We start from the raw sequence: 20,285 nt of genomic DNA, 5'->3' as shown, positions 1-20,285 counted from the left end.
AAAGACCCTTAGAGAGCGCCTGCCCCCTCCTTTCCGTGTGCAGAGGGAGCAACTGGGGCCCACGGTGAGGCAGGGATTCGCCTTGAGTCCCGCAGCGTGGTAAGAACCATGGCTTGAGAGGATCAAGAGGGGCTGCCAATGCCTCCGCGCTGCCCCAAGCTGGAGACGCTGTTTCCAGGCCCCCTCCCACCCACTCCCCGCGACGCCCGGGCAGGGCGGGCCCGGGGCTGTAGCCGGCCTCTCTCGCTGCAGGCGCCGTGCTGCGCCGGCGGGCCGAGCGGCGGCTGGTGACCCAGAAGCAGTACCTGGAGGCCAAGCGGCTGCTGAAGGAGTTCCGGGCGCGCTACCGGCGGCTGGTGCGCGGCTCCATGCAGGCGGTGTTCGGGCCGCCCCCGCCGGCCCCGTCCCGCCCCGCGCTGAGCCAGGGCCCGCCGAGGTTCGGCCGCTTCCTGGAGTTCATGGACGAGTTCTGCCCAGAGCCCGCGACCAGCGACTCGAAAGGCTAGGGCTGCGCACGGATCGCGCGCGCGGCCCGACCTGGCCCCTCCCGCCCCGGGGGCCCCGTGCCCCGACTGCGCCTCGGGCCGGCGGAGACCCGTGCGGCCCCCGGGGATGGCCCGGGCTCTCCTGCTGGCGGCGGGGGAGCGAGGGGCTCGCCGGGGCCTCGCCTCTCAAGGCTGGGCAGGACCGGGAGCCTGGCCCAGCAGCAATAAAGAGTGGGTGCAGAGAGCAAGTAGCCGCTTGTTCTTTCTTTGGAACCCGGGCCGGGTAACACTATAACACTGGGGGGAAATCCCGGGCCCAGGTGAGCTTCCCAAGATGCTGTGGGAAACTTGCCTTAGTCACGGATGCATGCTAGGAAGAACACGGGGGGCTGGGCGAACTGAGGAGCAGCAGCAGTTCATTTGCCCACACCTAGTAAAGGAGGAAGGGGTTTAAGCCTAAGCCCCGGGACGGTGCTTTTCCTGCTGGGCAGTTTTCCACGGGGGGTGGAGGGGCGCAGGTTGGGAATTCCCGTCTTATCAGATGGCCAGGCTACAAAGTTAGGGCAAGCGGAGAGGAGGGCTTACATGGAGTTTCCCGAAAGCCTCTAATCCAGGACATAAGCTGAATGAAGTCCTGTATGCAGGTAAGTTGAGCCCTCACTCTAAAAAGGACCCGGCAAGCTCAACTTGGGCTCACAATAAGTAAACCAGTCCTGGCCCAGGTACCCATGGAGTCGTCCCATTCTTGGTGAGTACCTAGTAGAGGGTCTTCAAGGGGTCTGGAGGTAACTGGAGCTGGACGTGAGGGATGTGCATTTGGGGTTGGAGGCTGGATATGACCTAGTCACAACTACTGCCCCAGGGCCCACTTTCCTGGGGCCCAGAGTCTGGGAAGCAGTAGCAGAGGGATCAAGGATCCCTGTGTAGCACAGGCTCCTACAACCTACAATGCAATTAAGATAATTATAGAAATGTAGTGTTGTCAGGTCTGACAGGAGCCATCTATTGAACAGGCATGGTGGAATGCTGCATTGTGGGCTGAGACTCTGAGGACACAAATATGTGCATGCAACATACTCAGCTACACAGTCTCACAAATTTACCCCACCCGTGATGAGTCTCACACATATTTACCCCACCCGTGATGATACCCAGCCACACACAACATTCACCATCACTGTCACATATACATGTCGCACATATCAAGTTACAAAGTCAGTCACAAAGAACCTTACCTAATCACACAGGCTCTTGATGATACAGGCAATACACTGCTACACCCCATAGCGGTCCTGTGCAGGGCCCAGCAGGTTGCTGACTCACCAGCTTGAATCCCAAAACCACTCTTCCCCAAACGTTAGGAAGGAGAATGCACCCCAATATTCATACTGTAAACCTATCTGGGTTCCAGTTCTGGAAAACCATCTGGACTGCTGGGAACATCCCTATCCCAACTTCAAGGCAGGAAAGGAAGGCCTTGCAATCTCCCCAGTAGATCACTCAGCTCCTGCTTGCATATCTAGAGATAGGGGGCTCATTCCCTCCAATGGCTGACCCTTCATTTGTTGAAAGTGACTGGACAGTTCTGGCCATTGAGCTAAGCTGTCTGCCCAAGTCTCCCAGTGATCTTAGCTCTGCCTTTTGAGCCAAGAGTATATCTGCCCTCTCTGCCCAGCCAGACCAACCCTTCATCAATGTGAGAACATCCTGAAGAAGCTATACTTCTCCAGACCAAATATTCCTTTCTGTTATCCCACAGAGGACATCATCTGAACTGGTAGTCTTTCCTAGACTTGTTTTTTTCTCTACATATACCTAGACACAGTATTCCAGCTGTGTGCAATGCAGTGGGATTATACACTTCCTTCTCTGAATGCGTTTTTTTAATTCCACCTAACATTTTGCCCTTTGTTCATTCTTAAAACCCACGGCATTACCCCCTTTGGCTTTGAGCCCTTATCACACAGATGACTAATATGAGAGCGTGTTTTTTCCCTCTTTTATACTTAAAATTGGCCTTTGGTATGTAATACAGGATTTTTTTACATTCCATAATCATAGTCCCAACCCAGAGTTCTAGGCTGCCAGGATCATTCTGAATTTCTGATCTGATTAGCTTTCCCATCTTGGAGGCTCTTTGTAGAGAGTAAGTGTAAAGAGTACAGCTTCCTTTTCCCTCACATATCACCAAATACTGTCAATGTAGAATTCCTAGGGAGGAAGCGCTATGGGCTACCCAGTAACTCTGCTTCTGTTCTAGAAAGAGCTAGGTAAGACCACATGGGAGCTAATGTTTCTTACTCATCCTTTGAGCCTCAAAGTGTGTCCTTGAATTCTCCTCTCAAGCTGAATTGGGCTCTCCTTCTCTGACCCTAGATGACTTCTTTGAACTTATCACATTGCCTTGTATCAGGAATTGATTATACCACTGGTGCTCATCCCAGGGCCTGGGTCCAGAGATGTCTGTTAAGACCAAGGGAATGATTACTGAGGAATGGGAAATGGCTCATGCCAGCTGTCTTAACGGCATTATACGCATTGTACACAGCTATGGCTAGGGAAGCTAGAAGCCAGTGCTGTGCATGTTCCCACAAGCACTGCATGGGTGTTTAAAGGTAACTGCTCCAGGAGCAACAAATCCCGGAGGGCTCCTCATTCCTTTAAAACATCAAGAAAAAACCAGCACCCCAAGGTAACCAGCCTGCTTGCTATTAGTATGCTGAGGCAGGGTATCAACTGTCCATCCACCCTGCCATACAGGTGAATTACTGCATCTTTGGAGGCTGTTCCATCATTTACCAATTGTGTTTATTTTTTTTCTATCTCAAGAGCAATCTGGACTTAAGTCCATTACAAGGGTTTAATTTTTAACACTATCTCTAATTTGCTATATAATATCGGGACAGTCATTTAATCTTATCCATAGTTATCAATGGGGTTTTCCGTCTCTATGGGCCCGTCTGGTGTTAAAAATACACTACAGCATTCCAGAGTTAAGCAAGTTCCAATTTCTTGGTGTTCTGAGTTTTAAAGATACATGACCTAGTCTCAGTGAGAGAAGCCTCAGACTAGGTATGTCAAATGAATGAATGGGAACTCATAACTAATCAGGGAGGTCTTCTAGGTGGCAGATACTCTCCCTGTTGCCAGCATCATCACTTACTATCCCCAGCACATCTGATCTGCCACTAGATGCTTCATCCCCTCTGGGCTGGCTCTCACCCAGAGCCCTACTTTGTTCCCCATAGACAGGTGGGTGGGAAGCTAGCAGCCACCTTCTTTTCTCAGCCTTCTCAAATCTTCTAATAAGAGCAAACCAGAAGAAGCTTCCTCCCAACCTCTGATTCTCCAAGTTTAGATGAGCCCAAATTGTTTTTCTAGTCATTTATCCAAAATGCCAATTAATACTTTGGGACAGTCAGGTGTGGCCAAAGGAAAGATAAATGCTTTGGGTGCAGATTGTGTCCCCACATTTCATGCTGCCTCAGAATACCTCCCACCCCTATAGTAGGTAGGGGGGTAAGACAGATTCAGGTCTCTAGCCCTGCCAGATCTAGTCTGGAAGGAGGGAATCCGACCCAGAAAGCAACTGGAACCACACAATTAGCCAAGGTTGCCACCACACTGAGGTTGGTTTGAGCCAGTTTCAGAAAAAAAGCAATTAGTGGCTTTGGACACAGAGAACCCAGTTTCCAGACTATGAATAACTCTTGGGGCCAGAGAGCTCACTCACCATACCAGGCTATAAAGGAACTAATGAGTGTTAGTTCAATCAAGTTCAATCAGAACAATCAAGTTCTGTTCTCATATCTCCAACTAGCCCTACTGCTTACTGCAAATTATTTTAACCACCCTCCTTTTGAAGGGGTTGCACCTGATGATTTCAAAGATCCCTCAAGTGCTGGTTTACCATGTATGGCATGGACTCTTAAAACAGTTTTTCACATTGGTTTTCCAAGTTTAGATGGAACAGAGATATACTTGTTCTCTGCTGGATAAGAAAGTGACGCCAAGGGGATTTTGACAAATTCCTGAGCAATGGTTCCCTAAAAAGGGTATTGAAAATGAAAAATGTTCTGAGCACAGCCCCAGTGTGCAAGGGCAATGTCATCCTGTACACCCAAACGCTCTCTTGGTGTCTTCATTAGGAACAGGGAAGGTTGAATAGGAGAATGACAGTTGTAAACTGGGGATATCTTATAGTCTAAAGGAGGAACTGTTCACCATGGAAACCCCATTCCAGCTCCTAATCTCTCCCATCATTCTGAATGCCAAAGCAGAACATTCCAACATGGGGTATCTTCCAGAACAAAGACAGCACTAAAAAATCAAACACCACACAGTCTAAGCTCAGTCCAGGTCTGGCTGAGATTGCTCTTCAGAGACAAGACTTTAACGAGAAACAGAACATTCACTTCATGAGTTTGTTTTACTGTATTCTCAACGCGGGTCTCCCCTCAAGCAGGCAAACATACATTGAAGAATGCACTTTGGTATTGTTTCAATAAATAACACATCATCCCACTTGATTCCATGCCATTCCACTGTTGAAAGAAGCATCCCTGATGGGGCATGCCCTGTTCTGAATTCTCTGTGTCGTGAGATGAGTAGTAGAGGAGGCAACCTGCAGTGGCAGTCCGCAGGGACCCAAGCCCCTTCTCCGATTCTAAAACAGACAGCAGGTTGAATAAAACCTATACACAACCCATTTTCTATTTCTAGGCATGAAGGGAAAGGCCTTAGGGACAACAGTGTTTGTACAGAGTTGAGAGAACACAGCAAATCAGGCAAAAAAGCAAAAACAAAAAAACCCATTCATTGGAAATTGATTTTTCCCTTGCATAGTATCTGTTCTCTTATTAGGATTTTAAGTGCTCTGCTGGAGGTTAATGGTAATGTCATGCTTGCTGCAAACTTGAGCCCACTCTGGGAGAAGCCCTGCTTCCACTGGTGGCACAGTGTGTAACAAGGGGAGCATAGGACTGCTGCCAAAGCCAGGACCCAAGAGCTACATTTGACCTTCAACAACTTGATATTTGAGGAGTAAAACACCTGTTTTTACCCCTTTATCAAGTGAGAAGATGATGAACAAGCCTTACGTTGCCCAACTATTTCTTAATTTAGGACACCAGAAAAGGTGAGGGAGCCTGCCCAGAGTTTGGAGTTACCTGCCACACCAGGAAGTCTCTTAAAAGTTGCCCCCTTACTGATAAACATTTAAAGAAGCATTTACTCACGAAGCAGAGTGAGTAAGTCTTTCTTAGCAAGAAAAAAATACTGATAATATACGGGACAATGTGCACTTTCAGTCCTGGCACTTTTTCCTTCATCCAATTTGACCAGTCTCTAAATTGGTAACCTCTGTTTATCTTTCAATCTCTTTTCTACAGAAGAATCTTCTTCAGAAAGTTACAGTGGATAATGTGTAAAAATGTATTTCTAGATCATCTTTGGAGGAAATTCTATTCAGCTGCCCCACCCCCAGAAAGAGATGTTTTTTCATTGAGTTGCAAGAATTTATAACCAGATATGCTCGCCCCTAAAAACCAGGCCAAAAGACTACTCTCTGGGTTGAAGAGGAAAAAGCTGACTGAGAATGATTTACATCCCCTAAGGAGTTCCTGATTTTCAAAGAAAAATGAAGGGCTGGGTTTTAAGCCTTGGTAGTTTCATGACAATTATTCCAACCAAAGTATGTCACTTCCCAAGATTTCATATTCACATGACTCACACTATGGTGATTTTCCCCATCTGAGTGTGTATTTAGGGTGTATAAGTATACATTTTAAAACAAAAAGCCTCCCAAATCATTTGGGTATTTTATTAACAAATTGCGTGTGCATGTAACTTTAAGAAATATTTATTCAGATCCTAGAAAACTACAGTATAAAATAGGGCACAGGGCACTTGACTTCCAAGTTCTTTATCTATTTAGAATTAAAAGGAGGGGCTGGTTTAACCTAGATTATTTCCATGCCCTTTCCAACTATATTCTATGATTATGATCCAGCCTTTGATGCATCTTTCCCTCCTTTCCTGCTGGCCTTCTAGCTCAATGAAAAACTAGGCAGAAAAAAAGGAAGGAATTCCAAAGTTGCTGCCAGCCCTGGTGAGAGATCTGGTTGGAAGAGAGGTTCATGCAGTTGCTAAATTGAGGTGGGGTCCTCTTCTGACCACATCAGGTGTCCCCAACCTGCCTCACTTCCTGGGGCTTAAGCTAAAATGCAGATTCTGAAGACACACTGTCCTGTAATCACTGGAGGAGAAAATACTTTCTCTCCTGGTATAATAATCATTTAGGAAATGGAAAACAGTGTTGCAATCAAATTCACAAATACTGATGGGGTCTCTAAAATATGCATGACAGCATGCTGGATGCTGGGACACCATGCAGGATAATATCCTGAATGGAACCATCCAAGATCATTGCTATGAAAGAAATGATCTTTCACAAGACCATTAACAAACTCCAGCCATACATATATTCAAATGCATTCCACTGAACTCCAAGCTCCTTGACAGCAGGGACTGTCCTTCCCATCTTTGTACCTCTGTGACCCAGCACAGGGTTGGCGTAAGAGTTCAAAGCTCAGGAAATGTCTGTCAACTAAAACAGAAATGTTGAACAGCACAGCCTTCAGTCACCAACTTCATCAGTCAAGCATAGTGGACACTTTCCATTTTAGTCATCAGTTTATAATCAGACAATAATTAAACAGCTTTAATCTCTTACGGGCATTTTTCCTTTAGGAAAAGTAAACAAAAACATAGAAGGCTCCCTCAAGGCAAAAATAAAAAATTAAAGTTAAAATTTTAAGAAGTAAAAAATGAAGCCACTTATGAAAGGTTTTCCTGGAGAGCCTAAGCCAAGATTAACCTTAAAAAAAAAAAAAAAAAAAGATAGTGAGGGTTGCTGGGGGGGGGAGTGGTGGGGTGGGGGTGGTAGGGTTGAATGGGACCTCATATTTTTTTAATGTAATATTCTTACAAAATCAATTAAAAAATAAAAATAAAAAAAAAAGAGAGAGGCAATTATATGAAAGAGGCCAGGGCTGGATGTATAATCTGATTTGATGCCAACCCAAAAGGCCCAAATGACTTCTTACACCCAATACAATCAAGGGGTCGTGACCATGTGCCCAAAGTGTCTTTCCCACTCTACAGAAAAGGGCTGAGAGTCTCTTTCTCAGGGCAGCTCATTTTTTGGACTTCCCATCCGAATGACCTCCACCCTCCCAACTCTCATAATTTTCCCTTTAATAAGAAAAAACACAGAACACATATACACAAGGTTAATAGGACAAGGGAAATTGGTATGATGAACTGGACACTTCAATGATTTGTGAGAAACAGAATTGTTTTGTGAAATAGTATCTTTCTCATTCTAGTACACAAGTTCTCTCCGTTATTCTATTTTCCTTCCTTGTCTTCCTCTCTCTTTCCCCAGAGTCCATGCCAACAACTCCATTTGTGACCAACCTCACAATCAAGCAACAAGAGAGGGAAATTTTTCAGGAAGGAAAATTAAGTACGGGGAGCACTGTAAAATACAGGTAACACCTTAGTGGTTTTTTCCTCCTCCAAAGCCAAGCAGATTAAAGATTAAGCCTCTGCCCTCTCTATTAATAATTTAAACTGCTCTGTCTTTATTGGAGGGACTACTGCTCAGCACGAAGTTTGGAAAACGACTGTCAAAACTATCCTAGGCATCACAGTAGATACAAGGGGGAAAAGCAGCAAGCTGGACCTAGCATTTGGAATACTTACTTAAAAGAAGTAGCTTTTCACTCTGCATCTGAAGCTAAAACTTGTTACTACTGCTATGCAATTCCTTGAAATGAAAGTATTAATTTGGGAAAATATTTAAAATATATATCTTTATCTATTAAAAATATTTATCTTTTTTCCAAAAACAAAATTCAGTTGCAACTGAAAAGTGTTTTTCAAATTCTGGGAGATATAGAAAAAGGTGGCAAGTGGAAAAATAAGTGTCTTTGCTACTAACAGTAGGACTAGCTTTCCAATAATCTTTACGAAGATCAAAAAGGAAATACATTAAATGGCAGTAACACGTTTTCTCTAAGGGCATTTAGTAAGGTCACTCTCCCTGTCCTCTGCAAAGCAGTGCCAGCTCTTCTTTCTTGGGCATTGATACGCCCTCCAGCAGCCTTTGGAATGTTTATGTTGCTGGTAGAACCTAGAACCCAACTGGGGTGAATATAAACTAACGTGTGCACACATAGAGCACAGAATACATGCCTCCAGGGGAATGATGTTCCCCGCGAAAGCAGTCACCGAGGAGGTCCCGGAAGCTCAGCAATGACCGCAATGCCTTAGACATCTCTGGAACTTCTCTTTGGACATCATTTATGAACTGCCCAAGAAAAACGGCCCTGATTGCTTTACAGTTGCACCTCATCTGTGACTCCAAACCATCCCTACCCTCTTGACAACCCATCTCTTTTCCATGGGATTCAAGTGCCTTCAGGCTACTTTCAAACCTAAAATTCTCTCTGCTACAACCCCAAAATGTTGAAGATGTGCTCTGAGAAGGGCAAATCTCCTGAGAGGAATCAAAAGGTCCTATAGTAACTCCAAATAACCTTGACCGGTGAATCAGTGTTCTGAAGCTTAGGCCCTGCCTTAGAAAAAGGAGGCTGTAATAAATGATCGTTAAGGTCCCTCCCAATTCTAAGTGTTTAGGACTCTATATTTCTAAATATTTCTGGACTTTGAGCACTGGTCCAGAAATATTTTTGGCAATGGCAACATGTTGGACAAACGGTGCAGTATCCTGCTAGGCTTACTTAACAAGGACAACATACATGGGGGATATATAAGCTCTGGAAGGTTTGTTAGAATGCCAGTCATGTGACTTTATAGTAACAGTTCACACATGCACAGGGAATGCCAGCCCATCTGAGATTCCCTAAAATCATACCTTAATACCTATTCTCAACGAGCCCAGATGGGCAGAAGCACCAAGCACCACCAGGGATGCCAAAGACACATGGTGTCAGCTGCTAAGGAAAATAAACCCCAAAGGTCCATGGGACTGAATTTACCAGCTGCATCCAGCTAGATACCTTGTTTCCATAGTATGGAGTTTCAGCATTATTCTCTGCCTGAGGGTCAGGTGAATTTTTAGCTTAGATCAACATTGCAGATAACCCTTGGCCATGCGGAGAGTAATAATGAAGCCCAATAGTACTCTGTCTCACAGACTGGAACCCCAGGAAAACAGAAGGCCATAAACTGGATAAGGGGATAACTGTCCAGTATATGTGTATACTTCCTGTCAATATCAATTATTGGTATGTGGATTTTGCACTACTGGTGTTCAATGTCTAGCCAGCTTTCTCTCATTTCCCCTGCCATGTTTGTGGGTTGCGATCCACTAGGGCGATCTGTTAGTGCAGAAAATCCATGGGATTTGTTGTCGGGAGACCCAGCAGTCAGTCTGGGCTATGCCACTTGGTAGTTGAGAGAACATGAACATCTGCACTGCAGTCCCTGCATCTGAAAACGGGACTTACACCACTTCTGTGTTAGTAGGTCTCCTGTGAAGACCAAATTAAACAATGACTGTGAATGTGCTCTGTCAACTATACAGCATTAGTCAGATGTTAATTTTTTAAACACAAAATGCAAATTAAATTTTGTTAGAGCATAAGCTCACCTGATTTAGGTAGGTATATTTACTTGTGGCAAGAGAAGGGAACATATACTCAAGATCTGCCAAAGAACTATACTGTTTCACACCTTTGAAAAAGATGGAATTAATTTCTATCTGCAAGGCTGATTTAAAACAAGGACCCGCTGAAAGAAATCAGGAGGTCTATTAGTTTGAGAAAGTATCCCCTTTTTCCTCTACCACTTCTAAATCTGGCCACTGTGCTCCTGAACGAGGCCATCTCAGATCTCATTCCAAGTGGGTGCTGCCAGATTGGGCCCAGAAGCCCTGAGGGGTGGGTCCCTCTGGGGATGAGAAGTGCTTCTGGCCTGGGTCACAGAAAGGCAGTTCTCTTGGATATTGACTAAAAGGCCCAGGAACCTCTCAGAACCACATTTGACAGTGTTCTGCCATTAAAAGAAACCAAAAGTGAGAACACTCAGCTCTTCAGGATACATGATCTCAGGCTCAAAGACCTCTAGAAAATAGGTAACACTGTTCATTAAGTACTACTTGGCCCCAGCCATGTTGCTGGACCGTAAGAGATACTGATCCACGCTTCCTTTTCGCCGACTCACAGTCCGCCTCTCATTGTCAAACATGCGCTGCAACTGCAGAGCCAGCTGTCGGTCCTCTTCCTCTTGCTGCAATTTCTGCTCCATTTCTCGCAGTACTGGGTCTGCTGGAGCCAGACCCACCTCACCACTGGTTTGCCGCAGTTTCTTAAAGGAACCATTTTGTTCCAAGTGCTTGGTCTTACAGTGTCTTTTCCGGCCCCTTCGCAAGGAAGGAACTGGCTCCTCAACCAGGTTGTCTACAAGAACACCATTGGGCACATCAAAATGATTCAATGTCTTCAGCTGTTTCTTTGTTGTGAAGACTCCACCCAAAACACTGTTTTTGGGTAGCACTGAGTTAACTGCCGGGATTTTCATGGCTGTGCCTATACAGGGTTTGTCTAACTTGGCTTCTTGGGTTGATTCTGACCCCTCAAATTGCTCTCTCTCCAGAGAAATCCCACTGGATGCCCCTTTCAGTGCTGTGGAACAGCAAGTTTCCAAAGGGTTCTCAAGGCTCCTTTTATTATCACTTTCCTCTTTTGCTTTTGTTGGGCTAACAGAGGGGAAATAATCAAGGTCAGTGGGGGTGGGCCCAGTATACTCCGAGAGTACTTGCCCACTGGGCAGTCTTGTATTTAAAGCCAGAATCGGCTTCTCCTTGCTAGAATGAATAACTTCAGAGACTAGTAAGTCTTCCCCTGTTTCAGGAGCCAGGGAGGTGAGGGTGGCTTTCGAAAGGGTCTTTTTGATCTGCCGCTCCTGAAAGATCTGTTCCCACTTTTTGAGGATCCGTGGACTGGCCTCATAAGAAGTCTGCTTCTGCAGGCTTCTGTTTAGGTTGCGGGGTGTTGATTTGATGATGAGGGGACTTAGCACACGGCCATCAGGGAGTCTCTTGGGAGGAGTGCATGGTGAGCAGACAATGGGCTTGAAATGGTTTAGTTCTTCAGAGATACTGTCATTGCTCTCAGGGCTGATAGAGCGCTCAGGTTTATGCAGGGAAGCCAAGGATGAGAGGGAGCTGAAAGGTAGACGCTTTTCAATGGTCAAGTCAGGGGCTGACAGGCAGCGGTTGTTTTGAGTGGACAAGAGGACGCCAATGATGGGGTTGGCAGCTGGGGTTATAGTTGTGACCTGGAAGAGATTTGAAAGATGATATATACATACACACATAATACATACATACATACATACATGGTTATGATTCCTTTATGATGCTGGAGAGGCAGGGAAAAAGGAATAGAAGGGCAAGGAAAGGGATGAAGGATTATGTAAGTTTAAGAAATGGGGGAAATTCCTAACCTAAAAGGCAGCAGAAATTCCTGCATATTTGAAACAATAAAGTTGAAAATCAGGAGGGAAAAAAGTCTTATCTAAAGCTTTTTTAAAAGGGTCATTTAGTGGCCCTAATTCCACCCATCTCACTAATTCAAACCCTCTTCCTTCACATCTGTTTGTAGATTCTCCAACATCACTAGAATGCCCAGGACCATCCGCCTCTTTCTCATCTGGAACAGTTTTCCTCCATGGCCATGTGCAGAGGAGCTACAGGACAGGACCAGAGAGCCCCAGAAACCTGTGTCTGAGGTATACCTTGGCTCTGCTTGCTGGAACTGCTCTGAGTCGGTTCTTTGCTCTGTCCTGAGCAGTGTCATTGCAGCTCTGACTCCTCTCCACCTTGGAGTTTAAGTTCCTAAAAATGAATTAATAAAAAGAAAAAAAGTCAAAATCAGTCTATATGCTGGGCTGAGGAAAAAGGATGGCAATCCACTCTTTGCACTTTCTAAGTAACCCACCAAGAAAGACAATTCCCTTTGACAGCTGCAATAGAAAATGAGTTCATTTATTAACAAAATGCATTCTAAGCACAGACTCTGCCAAAAGAGATAGCGTTCTCCAGAGAAGGCACTTGGTTCAAGCCTTTGTTTCCAAACTAGACCTTGCCCAATGACGGTTTTGCCCATACTTAGAATGTGTTTTCCACAGCTGCTACACCATTTTACATTCCCAACATCAATGGATGGGGGAGGGGTGCCAATTTCTTTACACCCTAACACTTGTTATTTTCTTTCTTTCTTTTAAATTTTAGCCATTGTAGTAGTTGGGAATTTTGATTTGCATTTCCCCCCTATGTGATTAATGATATTGAGTGACTATGTGCTTACTATAAATGTTCTTTGGAGAAATGTCTATTCATGTCCTTTGACCATTTTTAAAAAACTATTTATTTTTATCCTCCTCCCCTCTCCCCATGATGGCTCCTTTATCTGTCTGTGTTCTTTTAGGAGCACCGGGAACCGAACCTGGGACCTCCCATGTGGAAGGCAAGTGCCCAACCGCTTCAGCCACTTCTGCTCCCTGCTGGTTGCATTGTCTGTTGGTTGTGGTGGTTGCAGCATCTGTTCATTGCAGCATATTTGCTGGTTGCGGTGTCTTTGCTGGCTGCGGCATCTTGCTGACTGCAACATCTGCTCATTCCAGCAGCTGCTCCTCTTCTTTAGGAGGCACCAGGAACCAAATCCATGGGGCTACCCATGTGGGATGCAGGTGCCCAATTACTTGAGCCACATCCACTCCCTCTTTGACCATTTTTAAATTGGGTTGTTTGTCTTTTTGTTGTTAAGGCGTAAGAGTTCTTTATGTATTATGATACTAGACTTTTATTAGATATTTGATTTGCAAATATTTTCTCCCATTCTATGAATTGTCTTTTCATTTTCTTGATAGTATCCTCTGATAAACAGTTTTTCATTTTGATGGAGTACAATTTATTTTTTCTTTTGTTGATCATGCTTTTGATGTCAGATCTAAGAATCCATTGTCAAGTACAAAGTCCTGAAGATGTTTCTCTATGTTACTAAGCATTTTATACTTTCAGCTCCAATATGTTTAGGTCTTTGATCCATCCATGTTTGATTAATTTTTGTATATGGTGTGAGGTAAGCGTCTGACTCCATTCTTTTAAATGTGGATATCCAGTTTTTCCAGCACCATTTGTTGAAGAAACTGTTCTTTCCCGATTGTATAGACTTGGCACCACTATAAAACTGATTGGCCACAGATGTGTGGGTTTATTTGTAGACTCTTAATTCTATTCCATTTGTCTACATGTCTATCCTTATGTCAATGCCACACTTTTTAACTACTGTAGTTTTGCAGTACATTTTGAAATCAAGAAGAGTGAGTCTTCTACCTTAGTTCTTTTTTTCAATACTGTTTTGGCTATTTGAAGATCCCAGGAATTCCACATGAATTTTAAGACCAGACAGTCCATTTCTAAAAAAAAATAAAAAGGGCATTGGAATTTCAATCAGGATTGCATTGAACCTGTAGTCCAAATTTGAGTTGTATTCCTATCTTTGTTTTGTTTTTATTTCTCTCCGCCCCCCCCCCACCCCAGTTGTCTGTTTTCTGTGTCTATTTGCTGCGTCTCCTTTGTCCGCTTCTGTTGTCAGCCGCACGAGAATTTGTTTTTCTTTTTGTTGTGTCAGCTCTGTGTGTGTGCGGCGCCATTCCTGGGCAGGCTGTACTTTCTTTCGCGCTGAGCAGATCTCCTTACAGGGCACACTCCTTGCACGTGGGGCTCCCCTACACGGGGGACACCCCTGCGTGGAAGGGCACTTCTTGCGTGCATCAGCACTGCGCGTGGGCCAGCTCCACATGGGTCGAGGCCCAGGGTTTAAACCGCAGACCTCCCATGTGGAAGACGGACGCCCTAACCACTGGGCCAAGTCTGCTGCCGGTATTCCTATCTTAACAAATATTAAGTCTTCCAATCCTTGTACATAAGATGTCTTTCCATTTATTTAGGCCTTTATTTCAGCAATGTTTTTCTATACTCCATTTATTTCTTCTTTAATCTTTTTTTTTTTAAGATTTATTTTTTATTTCTCTCCCCTTCTCCCCCTCCCCCCGCCCCGAGTTGTCTGCTCTCTGTGTCCATTCGCTGTGTGTTCTTCGGTGACCACTTCTATCCTTATCAGCAGCACAGGAATCTGTGTCTCCTTTTGTTGCATCATCTTGCTGCATCAGCTCTCCATCTTGCTGCATCAGCTCTCCGTGTGTGCGGCACCATTCCTGGGCAGGCTGCACTTTCTTTCACGCTGAGCGGCTCTCCTTATGGGGCGTACTCCTTGCATGTGGGGCTCCCCTATGCAGGGGACACCCCTGTGTGGCACGGCACTCCTTGTGCGCATCAGCACCATGCATGGGCCAGCTCCACACGAGTCAAAGAGGCCCGGGGTTTGAACTGCGGACCTCCCACGTGGAAGAGGGACGCCCTGTCCATTGGGTCAAGTCCACTTCCCTCTTTAATCCTTTATTAGCTCTTTTTCCTTCTGTTTTCTCTGAGTTTAGTTTGCTCTTCTTCTTCTTAGTTGGTTATTTTTAGTTGGTATTAATTCAAATTAGATTGGTTAGGTTACTTTTGAGATCTTTCTTTTTTCAATGTAAACATTTATAGCTATAAATTTCCCTCTGAACATTGCTTTCACTGCATCCCATAAGCTTTGGTATGTTGTGTTTTTATTTTTATCCACCTCAAAGTACTTTCTAATTTCTCTTGTGATTTCTTCTTTGACTCATTGGTTGCTTGAGAATGTGTTGTATAATGTCCATATCCTTGTGAATATTCCATATCCTTCTATTATTGATTTCTAGTTTTATTCCATTGTGGTCAGAAAAGATATTTTTTATTTCAATCTTTTTTAATTTATTGAGACTTGTTTTGGGTCTACCCTGGAGAATGTTCCATGTATACTTATTCTGCTGCTGCTGTGTGGAGCATTCTATATATTTGTTAGATATAGTTAGTTATAATACTATTCAATTCTTCTATACCCTTGCTTATCTTTTGTCTATTTGGTCTACCCATTATTGTAAGTGGGGTTGTGTAGTCTCCTATTATTGTTGAGCTAATTCTCTCATGAATTCTTTCAGTTTTTTCTTCATTTATTTTGGGGCTCTCTTGTAAGACGCATATGTTTATAACCATTTTATCTTCCTGATGGATTGAGCCCTTCATCATTCATTATATAATGTCCTTTCTGGTCTCTTGAAACAATTTTTGTCTTAAAGCCTATTTGGTCTGATATTAGTATAGCCATTCCAGCTCTATTTTGGTTACTGTTTACATGGCTTATCTTTTCCCATCCTTTCATTTTCAACCTATTTCTGTCTTTGATTCTAAAGTGAATCTTTCAAAGATAGCATATTGTTGGATCATGTTGTTATCCATCCTGCCAATCTCTTCTTTTAAACTGGAGAGTTTAATTCATATACATTTAATATAATTACTAGTAGGGAAGGGCTTCTGCAATTTTGCTATTTGTTTTTAATATATCTTATATCTTTATTCTTCCTCAATTCCTCCTACTGCCTTCTTCTGAGTTAGATGTTTTCTAGTGGATCATTTTGATTACCTTCTCATTTCTTTTACCGTTATGTTTCAGTTATTTTCTTAGTAGTTGTCCTGGGGATGACAATTAACATCTTACTTTATAACAATCTAATTTGAATTAATAACAACTTAATTACAATAGTATACAAAAACCTTGCTCCTATATAGCTCTGAGCCCCCTTGTTGCTACTGTCACAAATTACATCTTTATACATTGTGTGTCCCTCAGCAAAAATTTATAATTACTGTTTTATGTTATTGTTTTTTCTATCATAGAAAAAATAAAGAGGAGTTAGAAACTAAACATACATTAATACTGATTTTTATATTTACTTATATATATGCAAAAACCTATATGGGTAGTTACCTTGACCCATGTTCTTTATTTCTTCATGTGGATTTGAGTTACTGTCTAGTGTTCTTTCATTTCAAAGTCTGAAGAACTCCATTTAGCATTTCTTGTAAAATAGGTTTACTAGTGAAAACCTATTTTTATTTACCTGGGAAAGTCTTCGTTTCTACTTTATTCTGAAGGACAGTTTTGCTGGACATAGAACTCTTGGTTGACAGTTATTTTCTTTCATCACTTTGGATATGTCTTCCCATTGCCTACTAGTCTCCATTATTTGTAATAAAAAGTGAACTGTTAATTTTATGAAGAATCTCTGTACATGATGACATTTTTTTTTTCTTGCTGCTTTCAGGATTCTCTGTTCTCATTCAACAACTTGATTGTAGTATGTCTCAGTGTAAATCTCTTTTAGCTTAACCTACTTGGGGTTTGTTGAATCTCTTGGATTTGTAGATTCTTGTTTTGTCATCAAATTTGGGGAGTTTTCATTCAGTATTTCTTCAAATATTTCTTCTGCCTCTCTTTCCTCCTCTCCTTTTGGGGCTTCCATTACGTATATGTAGGTACACTTGGTGGTATCCCACACATCTCTTAAATTCTGTTCATTTTTCTTCATTCTTCTTTCTGTTCCTCAGATTGGGTCATCTCAATTGACCTGTCTTCAAGTCTGCTGATTCTTTCTTCTTCCTACTCAAATCTGCTCTTGAACTTTCTAATGAATTTTTCATTTCCATTATTTACTTTTCAATCCCTGAATTTCTATTTGGTTACTTTTTATAATTTCTACCTCTATATGGATATTCTCTATTTTTTGAGACAGTATTCTCTTGGTTTCCTTTAGTTCTTTGTCCATGGTTTCCTTTAGCTCTTTGAGCACATTTAAGGCAGTTGATTTAAAATAAGTTGTCTAGTAAGTCAATAGTTTTAAATCAACTGTCTTAAATATGCTCAACTGCTTCCTCAAGTTTCTATTCATTTCTTCTATCCTTTTGTGTGTGCCAAACCCTATAGCTTCTTTGCATTCTAAAAAAATTTTTGTTGAAAACTGGACATTTTGAATATTATCATGTAGCAACTCTGGAAATCAGATTCTCTCCCTTCCCCAGGCTTTCTTGTTACTGCTTGTAACAACTGTTGTTGTTTCTTTGTTTAATAACTTTTCTGAACTACTTTTGAAAAGTCTGAATTCTCTGTTGTGTACAGCCACTGAAGTTCCTATACTGTCACTGAGTGGTCAGCTAGAGATTTGACAGAGATTTCCTTAAAAGCTGAGATTCAGGTGCTTTTTCTTCTTTAAGCATGCACGTTTTCTGTAAACATTTTATTAATTTCCAGTTAATAAAGTCAATTCTGAGTTTTGTCAGCTTATTCACTATTTCTGAAGAGGAACAGGAGTTTAGTGTTCATTTTCTCTGACATCCCCAGGCAAGGTCTCTCTCTCTTTTTTTTTGAGGAGTCACTGGGGACTGAACCCAGGACCTTATATGTGGGAAGCTGGTGCTCAACCACTGAGCTACATTCACTCTCCCTCTCTCTTTTTTAAGGTTCAATTTTGGAAATATAATCAAGGAGATAAAGGGAGCTACCTAGAAGTAACATATATAAAATGTTTTTTATTACTACATTTAAGATTTTTTTGTCTAAGTTGTAGATTTGTTAGGTATAAAAGTTGAAAATCCTCACCAAATGGTATGAAATAAAATGGATAAGATTAACTTTAACAATTTTAGTACTTTTTTAATCTTGTCAACTCAAAGAAGTTGTGGGTACACAAAAACACTTGAGAAATCCTAATTATGCTTTATAAAGGAAAATATTTAGAACCTCACAAATATCACAGACTTACACAATATGATTTATTATAAATGTAAGGCTTTCAACAGAATATTATAAATACTCAAGACCACAAAATCTTGAGTAAAACAAAACATAAAGGCATTTCACAAATTTTAATTTTAAAAGAATGACATTTACTTTTCATGACAAAGAAGAGATTTCACCATCCCTGCCATAATCTTAAGAAATTGTGTTGCAATAACTATAGACATAAACTTTGGAAATTCAACACTTAGAGCTCAGGACTGGATAAATGTGTTCAAGCAGTAGAGATGAAACTGTACAATAAGATCATGCTAGTTATCAAGAAGTTTTTCCAAGTTGATATGAGCTTTGAGCTAGAGACAACTCTTTTTTTGCCTCAAATCAAGTGCCCTTATAAACTCCCTATTGTAGTTTGGTCTCTTCTCTTCAAATTGTTTTTGACTTCTTAGTCCTCCCAAAGAAACTGTATTAAGAAGTAGCAATATTTTCATACAGAGGAACTCTTCTTGGGTAATTTGAAGATTGACAAACTCCTGTGGAATCTGCCACATGGTAAAGCATAATGAACAGAATGATGACTCTTATATCCGCTAGTTTATTTAATATTAGGTCAGGAGCAAAATATAGCATTTGCTCACTGACAAGTTTATACAATCCCCATCCTAGGCCAAACACCACTAAGTTCACCTATAAATACTGGGTCAGAGTTATCTAGTCATCAATATGTAAGTCTTGAAAACCTGGTAATGATTTAGACCACTTGACTACCGAAAGAAGTTGCCTCTTGCCTATTTGATTAAGACTTTTCAGCAAAGAACTGGAAATATCAGGTTTTGTGTTGTCATGTTCCACATAAATTACACCTGGCTCAGTGCTCATTAATGTGATCAGTGGGGGGATCAACTTTCTTTCTTGCTGTAGCAAAAATGCTGGCTTATGGCTTGGCTTTCATCTGGAATGCTTACTGGCACAGGAGAGCAACAGCATTGCATGCTCTCATAACAGATTTTACTAAACTTTTTAAACATTTGACTTCCAACGACCATAACAGCCTTACAGCATTTTCTAAGACAACATACTGGGCAGTTTTTTTCTGCAGATTTTGTTGACAATGCAGTCATTTCTTCCAGCACACAAATAACACAAATGGTTATGCTGCCAATTATAGTTTTATTATACTAAAAAGAAGCAAAAAAAAAAAGACACATATGGCAAGGTCTGGCAGGGTTTGAAACACAAGGTTTCATGTTGTCTCTCTCCACATGGAGTCAGAATGCATCACCCTCCCAGCATAGCAATGTCATTATCAACCATGGAAGCTCTGGCAAGGTATCTCTTAAGATTCAGGTGATATATATTTGAATTACTGGGCAAGAAAAGGGTTTTAGTACCATGGCACTGCTGTGAAAACCCATACTGTACTTACTTCTAAGGATACAAAGTATGAATTCTAACAGTGAAAGACACTAAAATCAGGAAGGAGAAAATGCTGTATAAACCATAAATACATTATATAGATATTACTATCATTGTTACTGTAGCATTTGGTCAGACTAAGGGGCTTCCAAATGTTAGCCAAGGACCTTCCACAACAGCGAACTAGTGTTCTTAGAATTGAAATAGTTCAAACATTACCTTTTCTAAAAAAGGAAAGTGAATACTCCTCCCTACTTTCTGCACATCCACTTCTATATCCCAAACTCTAAAACACTTGCATATAGATACATTCAGTAAGTTTCTGATAAAGAAATTTTAAAATGAACAGAAATACTTTACTTTCCCTTAAGAAAAAGGAAAAAATTAACATTAGGAAATTATCATCAACCTTTGTGCTAGGTGCCTTAAAAATATTGTATTTTATATAATCCATGCAGAAACTCTGCAAAAACAGTTATCATCACCCCCACTTTACAGACAGAGAATTAAGATAAGAGATCTTTCCAAAGCCACACAGTTGAAGCCAGGATTTAAAAACCATATATCTATGATTCTATAA

At 42.0% G+C, this 20,285-nt stretch overlaps 2 protein-coding genes, 1 long non-coding RNA gene and 1 pseudogene across 7 annotated transcripts in view; 1 reads left to right on the top strand and 3 right to left on the bottom strand.

Annotated features, from left to right (window-relative positions):
* The window catches only part of LOC139439885 (uncharacterized), a 56,062-nt gene extending 55,648 nt beyond the window's left edge, over window positions 1-414 (bottom strand). The window contains exon 1 of the long non-coding RNA XR_011649969.1: window positions 306-414. This is a non-coding gene — a long non-coding RNA (uncharacterized lncRNA). The remainder of the gene's footprint in view (window positions 1-305) is intronic.
* The window catches only part of XRRA1 (X-ray radiation resistance associated 1), a 98,315-nt gene extending 97,051 nt beyond the window's left edge, over window positions 1-1,264 (top strand). For all 5 annotated transcript variants that reach the window (XM_058305950.2, XM_058305949.2, XM_023585821.3 and 2 more), the window contains one exon: window positions 253-1,264. In XM_058305950.2, the coding sequence (XP_058161933.1) occupies window positions 253-506 (254 nt within the window). In that variant the 3' untranslated portion in view covers window positions 507-1,264. The remainder of the gene's footprint in view (window positions 1-252) is intronic.
* Window positions 1,265-4,895: 3,631 nt separating this feature from the next.
* Window positions 4,896-20,285, bottom strand: part of RNF169 (ring finger protein 169) — a 97,035-nt gene continuing 81,645 nt past the window's right edge. The window contains exons 5-6 of the mRNA XM_004482657.4: window positions 12,312-12,411; window positions 4,896-11,852 (exon numbers count right to left, since the gene is read on the bottom strand). Of these exons, the coding sequence (XP_004482714.2) occupies window positions 10,668-11,852; window positions 12,312-12,411 (1,285 nt within the window). The 3' untranslated portion in view covers window positions 4,896-10,667. The remainder of the gene's footprint in view (window positions 11,853-12,311; window positions 12,412-20,285) is intronic.
* LOC139439762 (progesterone receptor-like) lies at window positions 12,437-19,704 on the bottom strand (annotated as a pseudogene).

The sequence above is a fragment of the Dasypus novemcinctus genome, chromosome 10 (genome assembly GCF_030445035.2).
Source record: "Dasypus novemcinctus isolate mDasNov1 chromosome 10, mDasNov1.1.hap2, whole genome shotgun sequence".
NCBI lineage: Eukaryota > Metazoa > Chordata > Mammalia > Cingulata > Dasypodidae > Dasypus > Dasypus novemcinctus.
This window is presented reverse-complemented; position numbering and strand designations above follow the sequence as displayed.